At 44.1% G+C, this 14,698-nt stretch overlaps 1 protein-coding gene across 3 annotated transcripts in view; it reads left to right on the forward strand.

Moving 5' to 3' along the window:
- Positions 1-13,288, forward strand: part of LOC110502499 (carbohydrate sulfotransferase 15) — a 36,056-nt gene extending 22,768 nt beyond the window's left edge. Inside the window, exons 5-9 of one of the 3 annotated variants that reach the window (XM_036960419.1) lie at positions 230-373; positions 7,123-7,279; positions 7,595-7,751; positions 10,890-11,037; positions 11,903-13,288. In XM_036960419.1, coding sequence (XP_036816314.1) covers positions 230-373; positions 7,123-7,279; positions 7,595-7,751; positions 10,890-11,037; positions 11,903-12,093 — 797 coding nt within the window. In that variant the 3' untranslated portion in view covers positions 12,094-13,288. The remainder of the gene's footprint in view (positions 1-229; positions 374-7,122; positions 7,280-7,594; positions 7,752-10,889; positions 11,038-11,902) is intronic. The other 2 variants (XM_021580557.2, XM_021580556.2) reach the window with 2 other exon arrangements.
- The last annotated feature ends 1,410 nt before the right edge of the window (positions 13,289-14,698 follow it).

Raw genomic sequence — 14,698 nt, forward strand, 5'->3', positions numbered from 1 at the left:
GACGTAGTCGGAGGTCTTAATCTTCTCTGAGCTCTGACAGGTGTGAAAATATGGAAGGAACTTACAGTCAAAATTGTATCACCTTAAGCTGGCAGAGACGTTTTGTTGAAAAATATGATTTGCTTTTGAGAGGGTCTATAGTTATGACAGATCATAGATGGAAGTGGTAGTAAAATGAGATTGAATGATGAAGTCATTGACCATGATGTTGTTTTCCCTTGTGGTGCAGGTATCATCCATCTTAAAGACGGCCTCCTGGAGCGCTTCCCTGTGGAGGACTACCTGGACCTTTTTGACCTGGCTGCCTACCACATCCAGCAGGGAATACTGGGGAATACCTCTGGAGATGACAGCCAGCGACACCTCATCACAGGTAACATACAGGTTGTCATATATGTACTGTAGGTCATTTATGTACACAGGACACATCTTCAATAATAATTTAGGTAATTTGAAAGTCTTTATAAACTCTTGGGTTGCACTCCAAAAGTTAGTCATATAGGCTGGCTTCTTCACTCTTTTCAAGAAAGTCATGGAGGCTGCCGTCTTAGTGTGTGTGTGTGTGTGTGTGTGTGTGTGTGTGTGTGTGTGTGTGTGTGTGTTATGTGTGTATACGTTTATGTGAGGAGGAGGTAATGTGTGATTCAAATCAAATCAAATGTTATTTGTCACATGCGCCAAATACAACAGACCTTACAGTGAAATGCTTACTTACAAGCCCTTAATTAACCAACAATGTAATTTTAAGAAAAAACTCAAAAAAGTAAGAGGTAAGAATAACAAATAATTAAGGAGCAGCAGTAAATAACAATAGCGGGGGCTATATACAGGGGGCACTGGTACAGAGTCAATGTGTCAATGTGCGGTGGCACCAGTGTCGAGGTAATTATGTACATGTAGGTAGAGTTATTCAAGTGGCTATGCATAGATAATAACAGAGAGTAGCAGCAGCGTGGGTGGGGGTGGGTGGGGGAGGGGGGGGGCAATGCAAATAGTCTGGATAGCCATTTGATTAGCTATTCAGTAGGAGTCTTATGGCTTGGGGGTAGAAGCTGTTTAGAAGCCTCTTGGATCTAGACTTGGTGCTCCGGTGCAGAGAGAACAGTCTATGACTAGGGTTGCTGGAGTATTTTACCATTTTTAGGGCCTTCCTCTGACACTGCCTGCTATAGAGGTCCTGGATGGCAGGAAGCTTGGCCATGGTGATGTGTACTGGGCTGTACACACTACCCTCTGTAGTGTCTTGCGGTCGGAGGCCGAGCAGTTGCCACACCAGGCAGTGATGCAACCCGTCAGGATGCTCTCGATGGTGCAGCTGTAAAACCTTTTGAGGATCTGATTACCCATGTTAGTTTGTTGGTGATGTGAACGCCAAGGAACTTGAAGCTCTCAACCTGCTCCACTGCAGCCCCGTCAATGAGAATTGGGTTGTGCTCGGTTGTCCTTTTCCTGTAATCCACAATCATCTCCTTTGTCTTGATCACATTGAGGGAGAGGTTCTTGACTTTGCACCAGGTCTCTGACCTCCTCCCTATAGGCTGTCTCATCGATGACGGTGATCAGGACTACCACTGTTGTGTCGTCAGCAAAGTTAATGATGGTGTTGGAGTCATGCCTGGGCATGCAGTCGTGACACGAGGGGACTGAGAATGGGGCCCCCGTGTTGAGGATCAGCGTGGTGGATGTGTTGTTACCTACCCTTACCACCTGTGGACGGCCCGTCAGGAAATCCAGGTTTCCAGTTGCAGAGGGAGGTGTTTAGTCCCAGGCTCCTTAGCTTAGTGATGAGCTTTGAGGGCACTATGGTGTGGAAAGCTAAGCTGTAGTCAATGAATAGCATTTTCACATAGGTGTTCCCTTTGTCCAGGTGGGAAAGGGCAGTGTGCAGTGCAATAGAGATTGCATCATCTGTGTATCTGTTGGGGCGGTATGCACATTTGAGTGGGTCTAGGGTTTCTGGGATAATGGTGTTGATGTGAGTCATGACCAGCCTTTCAAAGCATTTCATGGCTACAGACGTGAGTGCTGCGGGTCGGTAGTCATTTAGGTAGGTTATCTTAGTGTTCTTGGGCACAGGGACAATGGTGGTCTGCTTGAAACATGTTGGTATTACAGACTCAGACAGGGAGAGGTTGAAAATGTCAGTGAAAACACTTGCCAGTTGGTCAGTGCATGCTCGGAGTACACGCCCTGGTAATCCGTCTGGCCCAGCGGCCTTGTGAATGTTGACCTGTTTAAAGGCCTTACTCACATTGGCCGCGGAGAGCGTGATCACACAGTCGTCTGGAACAGCTGATGCTGTCATGCATGTTTCCGTGTTACTTGCCTCGAAGCGAGCAAAGAAGTTATTTATCTCATCTGGTAGGCTCGTGTCACTGGGCAGCTCTCAGCTGTGCTTGCCTTTGTGGTCTGTAATAGTTTTCAAGCCCTGCCACATCCAACAAGAGTCAGAGCCGGTGTACTATGAGTTAATCTTATTCCAGTATTGACGCTTTGCCTGTTTAATGGTTTGTTGGAGAGCATAGTGGGATTTCTTATAAGCTTTCGTGTTAGAGTCCCGCTCCTTGAAAGCGGCAACTCTACCCTTTAGCTCAGTGCGAATGTTGCCTGTAATCCATGGCTACTGGTTGGGGTATGTATGTACAGTCACTGTGTGGACAACGTCCTCGATGCACTTGTTGATAAAGCCAGTGACTGATGTGGTGTACTTCTTAATGCCATAGGAAGAATTCCGGAACCTATTCCACCCTGTGCTAGCAAAACAGTCCTGTAGTTTAGCATCTGCTTCATCTGACCACTTTTTTTTATAGACCGAGTCACTGGTGCTTCCTGCTTTAATTCTTGCTTGTAAATAGGAATCAGGAGGATAGATTTATGGTCAGATTTGCCAAATGGAGGGCGAGGGAGAGCTCTGTACGTGTCTCTGTGTGTGGAGTAAAGGTGGTCTAGAATTGTTTCCCCTCTAGTTGCACATTTAACATGTTGATAGAAATGAGGAAAAAACGGATTTAAGTTTCCCTGCATTAATGTCCTCTGCTTCTAGGAGTACTGCCTCTGGATGAGCATTTTTCTGTTTGCTTATGGCAGAATACAGCTCATTGAGTGCGGTTTTAGTACCAGCCTCGGTCTGTGGTGGTATGTAGACAGCTACGAAAAATACAGATGAAAACTCTCTCGGTAGATAGTGTGGTCTACATCTTATCTCTACCTCAGGCGAACAAAACCTTGTGACTTCCATAGATATCATGCACCAGCTGTTGTTTACATAAATGCATAGGCTCCCGCCCCGTGTCTTACCAGAGGCTGCTGTTCTGTCCTGTCGATATAGTGTATAACCTGCCAGCTGTATGTTCTTAATGTCTTTGTTCAGCCATGACTTGGTGAAACATAAGATAATTAATGTCCTTTTGGTAGGATATACGTGCTTTCAGTTTGTCCCATTTATTTTCCAGCGATTGAATGTGAGCAAGGGCAGATTAGCCACTCGTTGCCTGATCCTCACAAGGCATCCCAATCTCTTTTCGCGAAACCTACGTTTCCTTTTCCAGCGAATCACAGGGATCTGGGCCTGGTCGGGCGTCCGTAGTATATTCCTTGCGTCCGACTCATTGAAGAAGAACTCCTCATCCAATTTGAGGTGAGTAATCCAAGTTCTGATGTCCAGGAGCTCTTTTCAGTCATAAGAGACGGTAGCAGCAACATTACGTACAAAACAAGTTAAGAACAACATGAAAAGACAAACAAAATAGCATGGTTGGTTAAAACTTTTTATGGCTGCAGGGGCAGTATTGAGTAGCTTGGATGAAAGATGCCCAGAGGTGCCCAGAGTAAACTGCCTGCTCCTCAGTCCCAGTTGCTAATATATGCATATTGTTATTAGTATTGGATAAAAAACACTCTGAAGTTTGTAAAACTGTTTGAATGATGTCTGTGAGTATAACAGAACTCATATGGCAGGCAAAAACCTGAGAAGAAATCCAAACAGGAAGTGAGAAATCTGAGTCGATTTTCAACCCAGCCCCTATTGAATACACAGTGGGATATTGGTTATGTTGCACTTCCTAAGGCTTCCACTAGATGTCAACCATCTTTAGAAACTTGTTTGAGGATTCTACTGTGAAGTGGGACCGAATGAGAGAGGAATGAGCCAGAGGTCTGCCAGCAGTCACGGGCTGGTCACAAGTATTTCACATGAGAGGTAGCTGCGTTCCTTTGCTTTTCTGAAGACAAAGGAATTCTCCGGTTGGAATATTACTTAAGTTTTATGTTAAAAACATCCTAAAGATTGATTATATACATCGTTTGACATGTTTCTACGGACAGTAACGGAACTTTTTGACATTTCGGAACTTTCATGACTTTGGATTTGTTTACCAAACGTGCTAACAAGAGTAGCTCTTTGGACAAAAATGATGGACATTTTCGAACAAATCAAACATTTACGGGATTCATCCAATTGCTTTGAGGAGTATACCACCTCAGTCACTGGCTTAAAAAATAAGTGCATCGGCGACGTCGTCTCCACAGTGACCATACATATATTTCCCAACCAGAAGCCATGGATTACAGGCAACATCCACACCGAGTTAAAGGCTGGAGCTGTCGCACACCAATCCACTTATGCCCTCAGACGAACCATCAAACAAGCTAAGCGTCAATACAGGACTAAGATTGTATCCTACACTGGTTCTGACGCTCGTCGGATGTGGCAGGGCTTGAAAAATATTACGGATGACAAAGGGAAAACCAGCCGTGAGCTGCTTAGTGACGAGAGCCTACCAGACGAGTTAAGTGCCTTTTATGCTCGCTTCGAGGCAAGCAACACTGAAGCATATGCTCTCTGTAGCCGATGTGAGCATGACCTTTAAACCGGTCAACATTCACAAAGCTTCAGGGCCAGATGGAATACCAGTATTCAAAGCATGAGTGGACCAACTGGCATGTGTCTTCACTGATGTGATCAACCTCTCCCTGACCGTGTCTGTAATACCTACATGTTTCAAACAGACCACCATAGTCCCTGTGCCCAAGAAAGCGAAGGTAACCGGCCTAAATGACTACCACCCCATAGCACTCATGTTGGTAGGGATGAAGTGCTTTGAAAGGATGGTCATGGCTCACATCAACACCATCATGCTGGAATCGCTAGACCCACTCCAATTTGCATACCGCCCCAACAGATCCACAGATGATGCAATCTCAATTGCACTCCATACTGCCCTTTCCCACCTGGACAAAAGGAACACCTATGTGAGAATGCTGTTCATTAACTATAGCTCAACGTTCAACGCCATAGTGCCCACAAAGCTGAGGACCCTGGGACTAAACACCTCCCTCTGCAACTGGATCCTTGACTTCCTGACGGGCCGCCCCCAGGTGGTAATGGTAGACAACAACACACCTTCCACGCTGATCCTCAACACGGGGACCCCTCAGGGATGCCTGCTTAGCTCCCTCCTGTAAAGCCTATTCACCCACGACTGCATGGCCAAGCACAACTCCAACACGATCATTAAGTTAGCTGACGACACAACAGTGGCATGCCTGACCACCAACAACGATGAGACAGCCTAGAAGGAGGAGGTCAGAGACTTGGCAGTGTGGTGCAAGGACAACAACCTCTCCTTTAATGTGAGCAAGACAAAGAGGCTGATCGTGGACTATAGGAAAACTAGGACCGAACAGGCCCCCATTAACATCGACAGGGCTGAAGTGGAGCCAGTCTAGAGTTTCAAGTTCTTTGGTGTCCACATCACCAACAAACTATCATGGTCCAAATACACCAAGACAGTTGTGAAGAGGGCACGACAACACCTTTCCCCCACAGGATACTTAAAAGATTTGGTATGGGTACTCAGACCCTCAAAAAGTTCCACAGCTACACCATCAAGAGCATCCTGACCAGTTGCATCACCGCCTGGTATGGCAACTGCTCGGCATCTGACTGTAAGGCGCTACAGAGGGTAGTGCGTACAGCTCAATACTTCACTGGGGCCAAGCTTCCTGACATCCAGGACCTATATACTTGGTGTGTCAGAGGACGGCCCAAAAATCTTTCAAGACTCCAGTCACCCAAGTCATAGACTGTACTCTCTGCTAGTGCATGGCAAGTTGTACCGGAGTGCCAAGTCTAGGACCAAAAGGTTACCCCCAAGCCATAAGACTGCTAAACAATTCATCAATTGGCCACCCGGACTATTTACATTGACCTGTTACTTTTGGATTTTATTTAGGATATTTTTTACTTTTGTTTATTTAGGAAATATTTTCTTAGCTCTATTTCTTGAACTGGTTGGTTTAGGGCTTGAAAATAAGCATTTCACTGTAAGGTCTACAACTGTTGTGACAAATATAATTTTATTTTATTTTGAGTGTACAGTGATTTCTTACTTGTTTGTTTGTGTTGTCACAGAATCTGACATTAGGCAATCTATTCGAATTTTAGCAAACAGGAAATGCCGGAGTAATTTCTGCATAGTGCATCTTTAAGTGAAAAAGTACATTTTGTGTGCATTACATCATCACGCACAGATCAGTTCGGTGGAAAAAATTGCATGTTGTCTTCATACAGATTTTTGAACATTTGCATGAAAATCTTCCGCTAATTGGATGGAAACGTAGATACTATTATGGATATATCCAAATAAATGTCACCTGAAAAAACCTTCAAGAAATGCTAATGCAGCTACTGTTCGATGTGACTGTGTTAGCTGAAGTTGGCTAGCTAGCAAGCAAGGGATAAGAAAGTTGCCATGCTGAACATTTAGAACAAATTACTGGGTCACATCCAAAGACGTACAACAAAAAGACTTCACAACTGGGTTGCATCTCTGGCAACCTAACCGATAGAATGAACAACCAGCTGGCTTGGTTAGCAACCCTACATTTGTGACCAGACTATACCTCGTAAAAGGATGAAATAGTATGAATAAATTCATAAAAATTAAGTTTTTAATGAAAATAGGTAAATCATTAATTTAATATGTTGGTAACCCGTTGTATGAAAGTGATAATTCCCTCAAATCCGGTGTCTGGAGGATATATTGGCACAGTTTGCCTCCAAACACCAGCTTCTCTGGCATTATCACTTAAATGGGCATCACACTTCTGTTGGATTGACAGGTGAAGCAAGCGCATCCACAATGTGGGACAACCAAGCCTGGAGCTATCTCTATGACAACCGGGTGGATGGGGAGCCTCCTTTCCTGGCCCAGGACTTCATCCACACTGTTCAGCCCAATGCTAAAATCATCGTCATGCTCAGAGACCCAGTAGAGAGGTACAGATGTGGGATCATAATTTGACCAGTTTCTCACAGCAGGAAATAATCCTGCGGCAACTGCAGTACATTATCATGTGGATTATAATTAATGAACATTTTCTTCGGGGTTGATCCATTTTTGTGTTTATGCAAATCAAGTCTGAAATATTAAAGTGGAAATTACAAACCTTAGAATCCTTTTTAAACATTGAATACACTATTCTCACACACCAGGGTGGTCAAATTAAGTCCGACATAGTTTTCACTATAGTGCATTTGGTCAATGTATCTAATGAAAGTATGTTTTCTGGTTTGTGTCTCCTTGTGGTTTAGGTTGTATTCAGACTATCTGTACTTCAACATGGCTAACAAGTCAGTGGAGGACTTTGACCAGAGGGTCTCAGAATCCTTACAGCTGTTTGAGGCTTGTTTAGCAGAGAGCTCCATGCGTTCCTGTGTCTACAATACTAGACTTTCCAATGCCATGCCGGTGAGTGGAACATATAAATAAATAAAATAATAATACATATGCCATTTAGCAGGACACTTTTACAGTCATGCATGCATATTTTTATTCCTGGCATTGGAAATGTACATGTCACGCCCTGACCTTAGAGATCCTGTTTATGTCTCTATTTTGGTTTGGTCAGGGTGTGATTTGGGATGGGTATTCTATATTCTATTATTTGTATTTCTATGTTTAGGCAGGGTAGGATTCTCAATCGGGGACAGCTGTCTATCGTTGTCTCTGATTGAGAACCATACTTAGTTAGCCCTTTTTCCCACCTGTCTTTGTCGGAAGTTGACTTTGTTTATGGCACATAGCCGTTAGCTTCACGGTTTGTTTTGTAGTGTTTATTGTTTTGTTCGGCGTCTTTTCAAATAAAAAGAAAATGTACACTCACCACGCTGCGCCTTCGTCCTCTTCATTCAACGGCCGTGACAGAACTTCGCCACCACCAAGGGACCAAGCAGCGTGGTCAGGAGGAGAGGACACGACGGAAACCTGAGAGGCAGCCCCAAAATATTTTTCTTTTTGGGGGGGGCAGATGACGTGGGTGTCGGTGCTGAGGGGTGAGTCTGAGACTGAGGAGGAATTCTTGGACCGTTTGAGTGAGGAGTGGTTGGCAGTGGAGAGGGACGAAAGAGTTTGGAGGGGTTGGAGTCTGGAGCAAGACAGTCACTTTGAGGAGCATGTGACCCTTCAGGCACCATGCTTTGAGGTTACACATACTGTGTCGCCGGTACGCATCCACAGCCCAGTGCGTCCTGTGCCAGCGCCCCGCAGTTGCCTGGTTAGGGTAAGCATCCAGCCAGGATGGGTTGTGCCAGCTCTGCGGTCCAGACCTCCGGTGCGTCTCCACGGCCCAGTATATCCTGTGCCAGCTCCACGCACCCAGTCTCCTGTACACCTGCCCAGCCCGGTAAGCCCTGCGCCAGCTCTACGCACTAAGCCTCCTGTATGTCTCCCCAGCTTGGTGAGTCCGGTGCCTGCTCCCAGAGCCAGACCTCCTGTGTGTCTCTCCGCTCCAGTGATGATCCATGGCACGAAGCCTCCAGTGATGATCCATGGCACGAAGCCGCCAGTGATGATCCATGACACGAAGCCTCCAGTGATGGTCCATGGCACGAAGCCTCCAGTGATGGTCCATGGCACGAAGCCTCCAGTGATGGTCCATGGCACGAAGCCTCCAGTGATGGTCCATGGCACGAAGCCTCCAGTGATGGTCCATGGCACGAAGCCTCCAGTGATGATCCATGGCACGAAGCCTCCAGTGATGGTCCATGGCACGAAGCCTCCAGTGATGATCCATGGCACGAAGCCTCCAGTGATGATCCATGGCACGAAGCCTCCAGTGATGATCCATGGCACGAAGCCTCCAGTGATGATCCATGGCACGAAGCCTCCAGTGATGATCCATGGCACGAAGCCTCCAGTGATGATCCATGGCAAGCAGCCTGCAGTGATGATCCATGGCAAGAAGCCTCGAGTGATGTTCCATGGCACGAAGCCTCCAACGACGTCCTTCTGTCCGGAGCCTCCAGCGATGGCCTCCATTATTGTGTTTATTGTGTCATTATCTTTGGTGGATAGTGTATTGTCTAGATGGGAAGTAATGTGCCAGAGCAAGAAGAAACACTCATTTTGATTTATTGAAAGAGCGTTATCCCACAGGGCACAGAGGGCAGTTCAATGTCTATTTTTGATTTACGCTTGGTTGAGTTGTCAGATAACCTGAATTCAATGTGAAATCAACCAAAAATGTCAGTATGTCGTTGGAGATGGGTTAAAACGTGGGTGAAAAAAGTACTAAATCCCCATTATGTTGATGACTTTTTACAAATCCTCGTTGATTCAGAATCATCACATGTTTTTTGTTTTGTTGAAATGACATGGGAACACTGTGGATTTAAACAGTTTTTGACCAGTGGCATGTCATCAAAGTGCATACAAAGTTATTCAGATGGCTTTGTCTATGCCAAATTGTGATACAGCTTCCATGTCTTAGCTAGATTGATTCCATGCCAACTTGTGATCCAGAACTCAGGCCTTTATTTTCCATGTCTAATGGGATATTTTATTAAAATCACGGCTACTTCCTTGAGGCTGGTGAAAATGTGTTGTGACATATGCCACTGATTTGATTAGTGAGGAACTGTGAAGTTTCCTTTCAGAACTGATTGAACTGAGATGCACTTACTGGAAGTTATTTAGGAAGTAGTCTCTAGAAATATTGTCATTTATTTTCAGACAATACATTTTCTTGCTGTTTTAACTATTTTACTACATTGACATTGGCTCAGTTTTATACAGGTATGTGTGCTTTGTTTAGTTTATGATGATCCCCATTAGCTGTTGCACATGCAGCAGCTACCCTTCCTTGGGTCCATAAGCTTTAATGCTGTAAACATTTCCTTATTGGACAGAGTTCAGCAAAGCTAAGTAAAGGCTTGCCAAATGCCCTCTGTAAATTGTAAACCGTCCAGATGCTGTAATGTACCGAGCAGCATTTCCACGGGATTGAGCTGAGTTAGCTCTGTCTGTACCCTCGTCACACAGTAGCATACCAGGTTGGCTGCAGCTGTAACAGCCTGGGGCACAGCTAGTTTACATAGGAAAAGCACAAATCACGATACCCACAGCCAGAGATAAACACTACTGTTCACACTGTTCTACATACCTCTCAGCCTGATTTGTGGTAGTAATGTTATTATATTGGTGCCAACATGGTGTTCAGAGGAGTACCTTTGGAGATCCGTGTGTACCTATTAAGGTAAATAAATATGAACAAAGTATAAGTTATTTGACATACAGCAGCGTCATGGATGTCGACCTAAAGTAGCTCCCTGTTTACATTTGACTTCTGAATCCATGCTGTTGAGCTTATGATAGTTTAAAAAATAGTCCCTCCTCTCTGCTGTATCTGCAGAGGTATAATTACTTTTGTTGGTTGGTCTCCAGCACTCTCTGCAGGTAAGCTTGGGTACGAGTCATGCTGTAACTCTTTATCACCAGTATTCTTATAGCATGTACCTTGTTCTCCACCTTAACAATGAAGCCTTGGTAGAATAGTTATGTAAATGTGATGATAGTCTAATGTTCAGTGTTTGTTGTGGTCCTCTCCAGGTCAGACTGAACCTGGGACTATATATTGTCTTCCTGCTGGACTGGTTGACTGTCTTCCACAGGAATCAGATCCTGGTTCTGCAGTTAGAAGACTACGCTGCCAATCTGAGACTCACCATAAATAAAGTCTTTGACTTCCTAAATGTGGGTACGTACTGGAAAAACACAGCTATCAGCTCGAATTCGACATCAACATCCTAGGTTTGTTCAGAGCTGGGACACAATATTGTGGATGCATGTACATGTCTGCTTCTTCCTCTGTGTGCATTTCAACATCTGGGGCCTCATTTATCAAAGGTGTGTGTGCATAAAAAAGAAAAAGTGTGCCTATCTCCACACAAATCTCAAATGATGTGTGTGCACAACTTCCAGAAGGTTGATCAATTGAATTGCAAGAAAATAAGCTTTATTGTTCATTTGGGGGAAATGGGGAGGTGTTTGATGCTTGTGAATTATTATAATGGTAAGCAAATCAAAATATTGAAACAGACGCATCTGCCGTTGGTAAGGAGATCGCATTGCAGCATGTTGTCTAATATGTTTATTTTACTTTTATTACATAGGCCTGAATCATAATCATATTGCAGTACGTGTCTCTCCCTACTGGGCAAAAACTGGTTGAATCATTGTTGTTTCCATGTCATTTCAACCAAAACATTCAATGTGATGACATTGAATCAACGTGGAAAGCTGATTGGATGTAAATCAAAACTAGACGTTGAACTGACATCGGTTCCAAGTCGGTCCTTTTCTGACATAATTGGTTTAAATTATTCCTGCTACACAACAAATAGTAGGCTACCATTTATCAATCAAGCATGCTTGAAAGTAAATAGACGGGTAGCGTTGACAGTATGTGACAGTATGATTATACTACAGTATTGCTGTGCGATAGGGTTAGGAGCGTGACATCGTAGCCTATTTAATCTCAGAGCCTATACCAAGGCAGACGATAGAAACACAATCATCTATTTATAAACAAAATATTGAACAACAATTCGTCTTTTGCATAGGGCCTTTATCTGAGCAGATCGAGGCAGCACTCACCAAGAGGCCCATGTCCAACACACGGAGGGCAGCAGACAGGAGCTTGGGCCCCATGTTGCCCAGCACCAGGGACCTCCTCAGGGTGTTCCACCGGCCATTCAACCACAAACTGGCCACAGTCCTGGACAACAAGGCCTTCCACTGGACAGAGACATGAGGAATGTCTCAATCAGAGATGGATACAGTCCTGAGGAGTAAGTCCCCCATGGTCCTATGAGTCCTATGAGATGAACTGTCAAGTGGAATAAACCATGGACATTACATGTCACAATGGGTGAATGTATAGACAATAAAATGGCTGAGGTACTGAACAATGCATCTGTCTAGTACTTTTTTAAATACCCTCTATTTAATTAGGCAGGCCTGTTAAGATTTTTTTTTTTTTTTACAATGACAGCCTACCCTGGCCAAACCCTAATGCGGGTGACACTGGGCCAATTGTGCGCTACCCTACAAGACTCCCAATCACGGCCGGTTGTGATACAGCCTGGAATTGAACCAGGGCCTGTAGTGACACCTCTAGCACTAAGATGCAGTGCCTTAGACCTCTGCGCCACTCGGGAGGATACCATTTTTTGTGTGGTTTCACGGTGGTGCCCTTTTTGTGTGGTTTCACGGCGGTGCCCTTTCATGTTGGTGAAGAGTTCGCTTTTTTTTGGAGACTCCAGGAAAATGACTAGGATAGAACCTGGTGGACTACTCCCTCTAGTGGGAAGCTTTCCACATGACACATACTGAGAGTGAAAGGAGAGCCTTCACAATGCTAATGATGGATCATTTTTAAATACTGTATGCCAGTGTTTCCCATCTCCAGTCCTCGAGTACCCCCAACAGCACACATTTTTGTTGTAGCCCTCGGCAAACTCACCTGATTCAAATCATTACGGGCTTGATGATTAATAGACAAGTTGAATCAGGTGGGCTTGTCCAGGGCTACAAAAAACGTGCAGTTGGGGGTACTCGAGGACTGGAGTTGAAAATACTGCTGTATGCCACTGGGCATTTCAATTGCAGTCATTGTGAAATAATTCTGTAAGAAACAATATTGGAGCAAACAGCACAATGGATTTTATCAGATGACGTTGCCTTCAAGTAATGGAAGGTGATGCCAAAGAAACATTTCCATCCTGGATGGGCAATAAAGTTTTATTCTATTCTATTAATCTTTAAAAACAAACACGAAACACCCTGTTTCTACGGCCATACAATGTTCATTTTAACTACATTAAATGTATTAAATGTTAAAGACGTAAACAAATGGTCATAAGCTGCTTTTTTCATATGAAATTTGTGTTTGAGCATAGACGCCATTCTATACTGCCCTAGACACACATTGGTACACGTCCTCACACCAGAGGGCAGCAGAACCACAGAGACTCAGTATGGAATCTATCATTTCCTAACATCATGTTAACCCATCTTCTTACCAAAGTCTGGCCTGTTTGTTTCTAACTGATATTTTCCAGTATTTTCTATGTTTTTACACACTCTGTACGTGGACACATTTGACATAAAATCAAGCAATAAGCCTAGCTTACCAGCCACCCACTACAATCTCTAGTCAATGTTGAAAGTCTCAGCACATGCGTTGAAGTGTTTTTGAAGTGTTCATTGTCATATTAGAGTACTCGACTTAATGCTTAGGGACAGGTAGAAATGTACACCCCACTTATAGAATTAACTCAAAATAATGTTTACGGCCACAAATAACAACAACTGTAGTGACCCTGTGTTTATAAACGTGGATATTAACTGCTGCTTCAGCATACTTTTGTGGCACAGTCAATGCCACGCAGGGTTACGGGCCAGAAGGTTAAGGGTTAGCCGACCACCACAGACGACCTCACTCCCCCTCCTGTTTCATTAGGCCTACACTATGATCAGAGCCAGGTGCAGACAATGATCAGCTAGGGGGAAATCAGATTTTGAAACATTTTGATGCCATATTTATAATTACAGTAACGGGTTTCTGTGCCACACTCTAAAAAGAAAAGGTTCCTAGAGGCACCTTTAGGGGTTACTCAGATTGCAACACCGGCGGAACCCCTAAAGGTGCTTCTAGGAACCTTTCAAATGACAGTTTAGGGTGTTAAGGTTCCTGTAGGAACCTTTTATGTCCGATGTAGTCCACTATGAATAATAATAATAATAATATTGACAATAATAATACAAATAATATTGAGTGGCAAACTTGTAAAGTCACATTCATTTGATTGACTTTAAAAGTCACATAAATATCTGGTCCCTCCCTACAGAAAACGTTTGGCATTTGTACATTTGTTGGTCATTTACACCCCCTCATCAATTCCCCAAAAACATTTCTGAATGAACAGCATAGAGCTTCTCACTGATGCTGCATACTCAATATTAAAAAGGAAATGGACCCCCCATTGCTACTCCCAATCGCATGGAGATGTAGCTCCTCTCCATCCAGGAAGAGTTGGATGTGGCTCTGATCTGCAAAGGGATTCCCCTCTATTCTTATGGTAGGTGAGGAGAACTTTACACACTGTAAGTCAATTTTCTTTAAATGAAGGTTACTCAAGTCATATTTCAAACAGTAAGTTAACAACTGAGCACTCCTTACATAGTACTACTAACTTTGCATTTATTTGTCTGCTGGGAAATACATACCCCGTCTGTGACATACAGCCCACAGATCTTCTTTGAGGAAGTAGGGGAGGAGCAAACTGGCTGCAGTGATCTTCAGACCTTAAATTGGACGGTGTGTAATAAAAATGCTGGATGAGAACAGCTCCACT

Source organism: Oncorhynchus mykiss, chromosome 23 (assembly GCF_013265735.2).
Source record: "Oncorhynchus mykiss isolate Arlee chromosome 23, USDA_OmykA_1.1, whole genome shotgun sequence".
Taxonomy (NCBI): domain Eukaryota; kingdom Metazoa; phylum Chordata; class Actinopteri; order Salmoniformes; family Salmonidae; genus Oncorhynchus; species Oncorhynchus mykiss.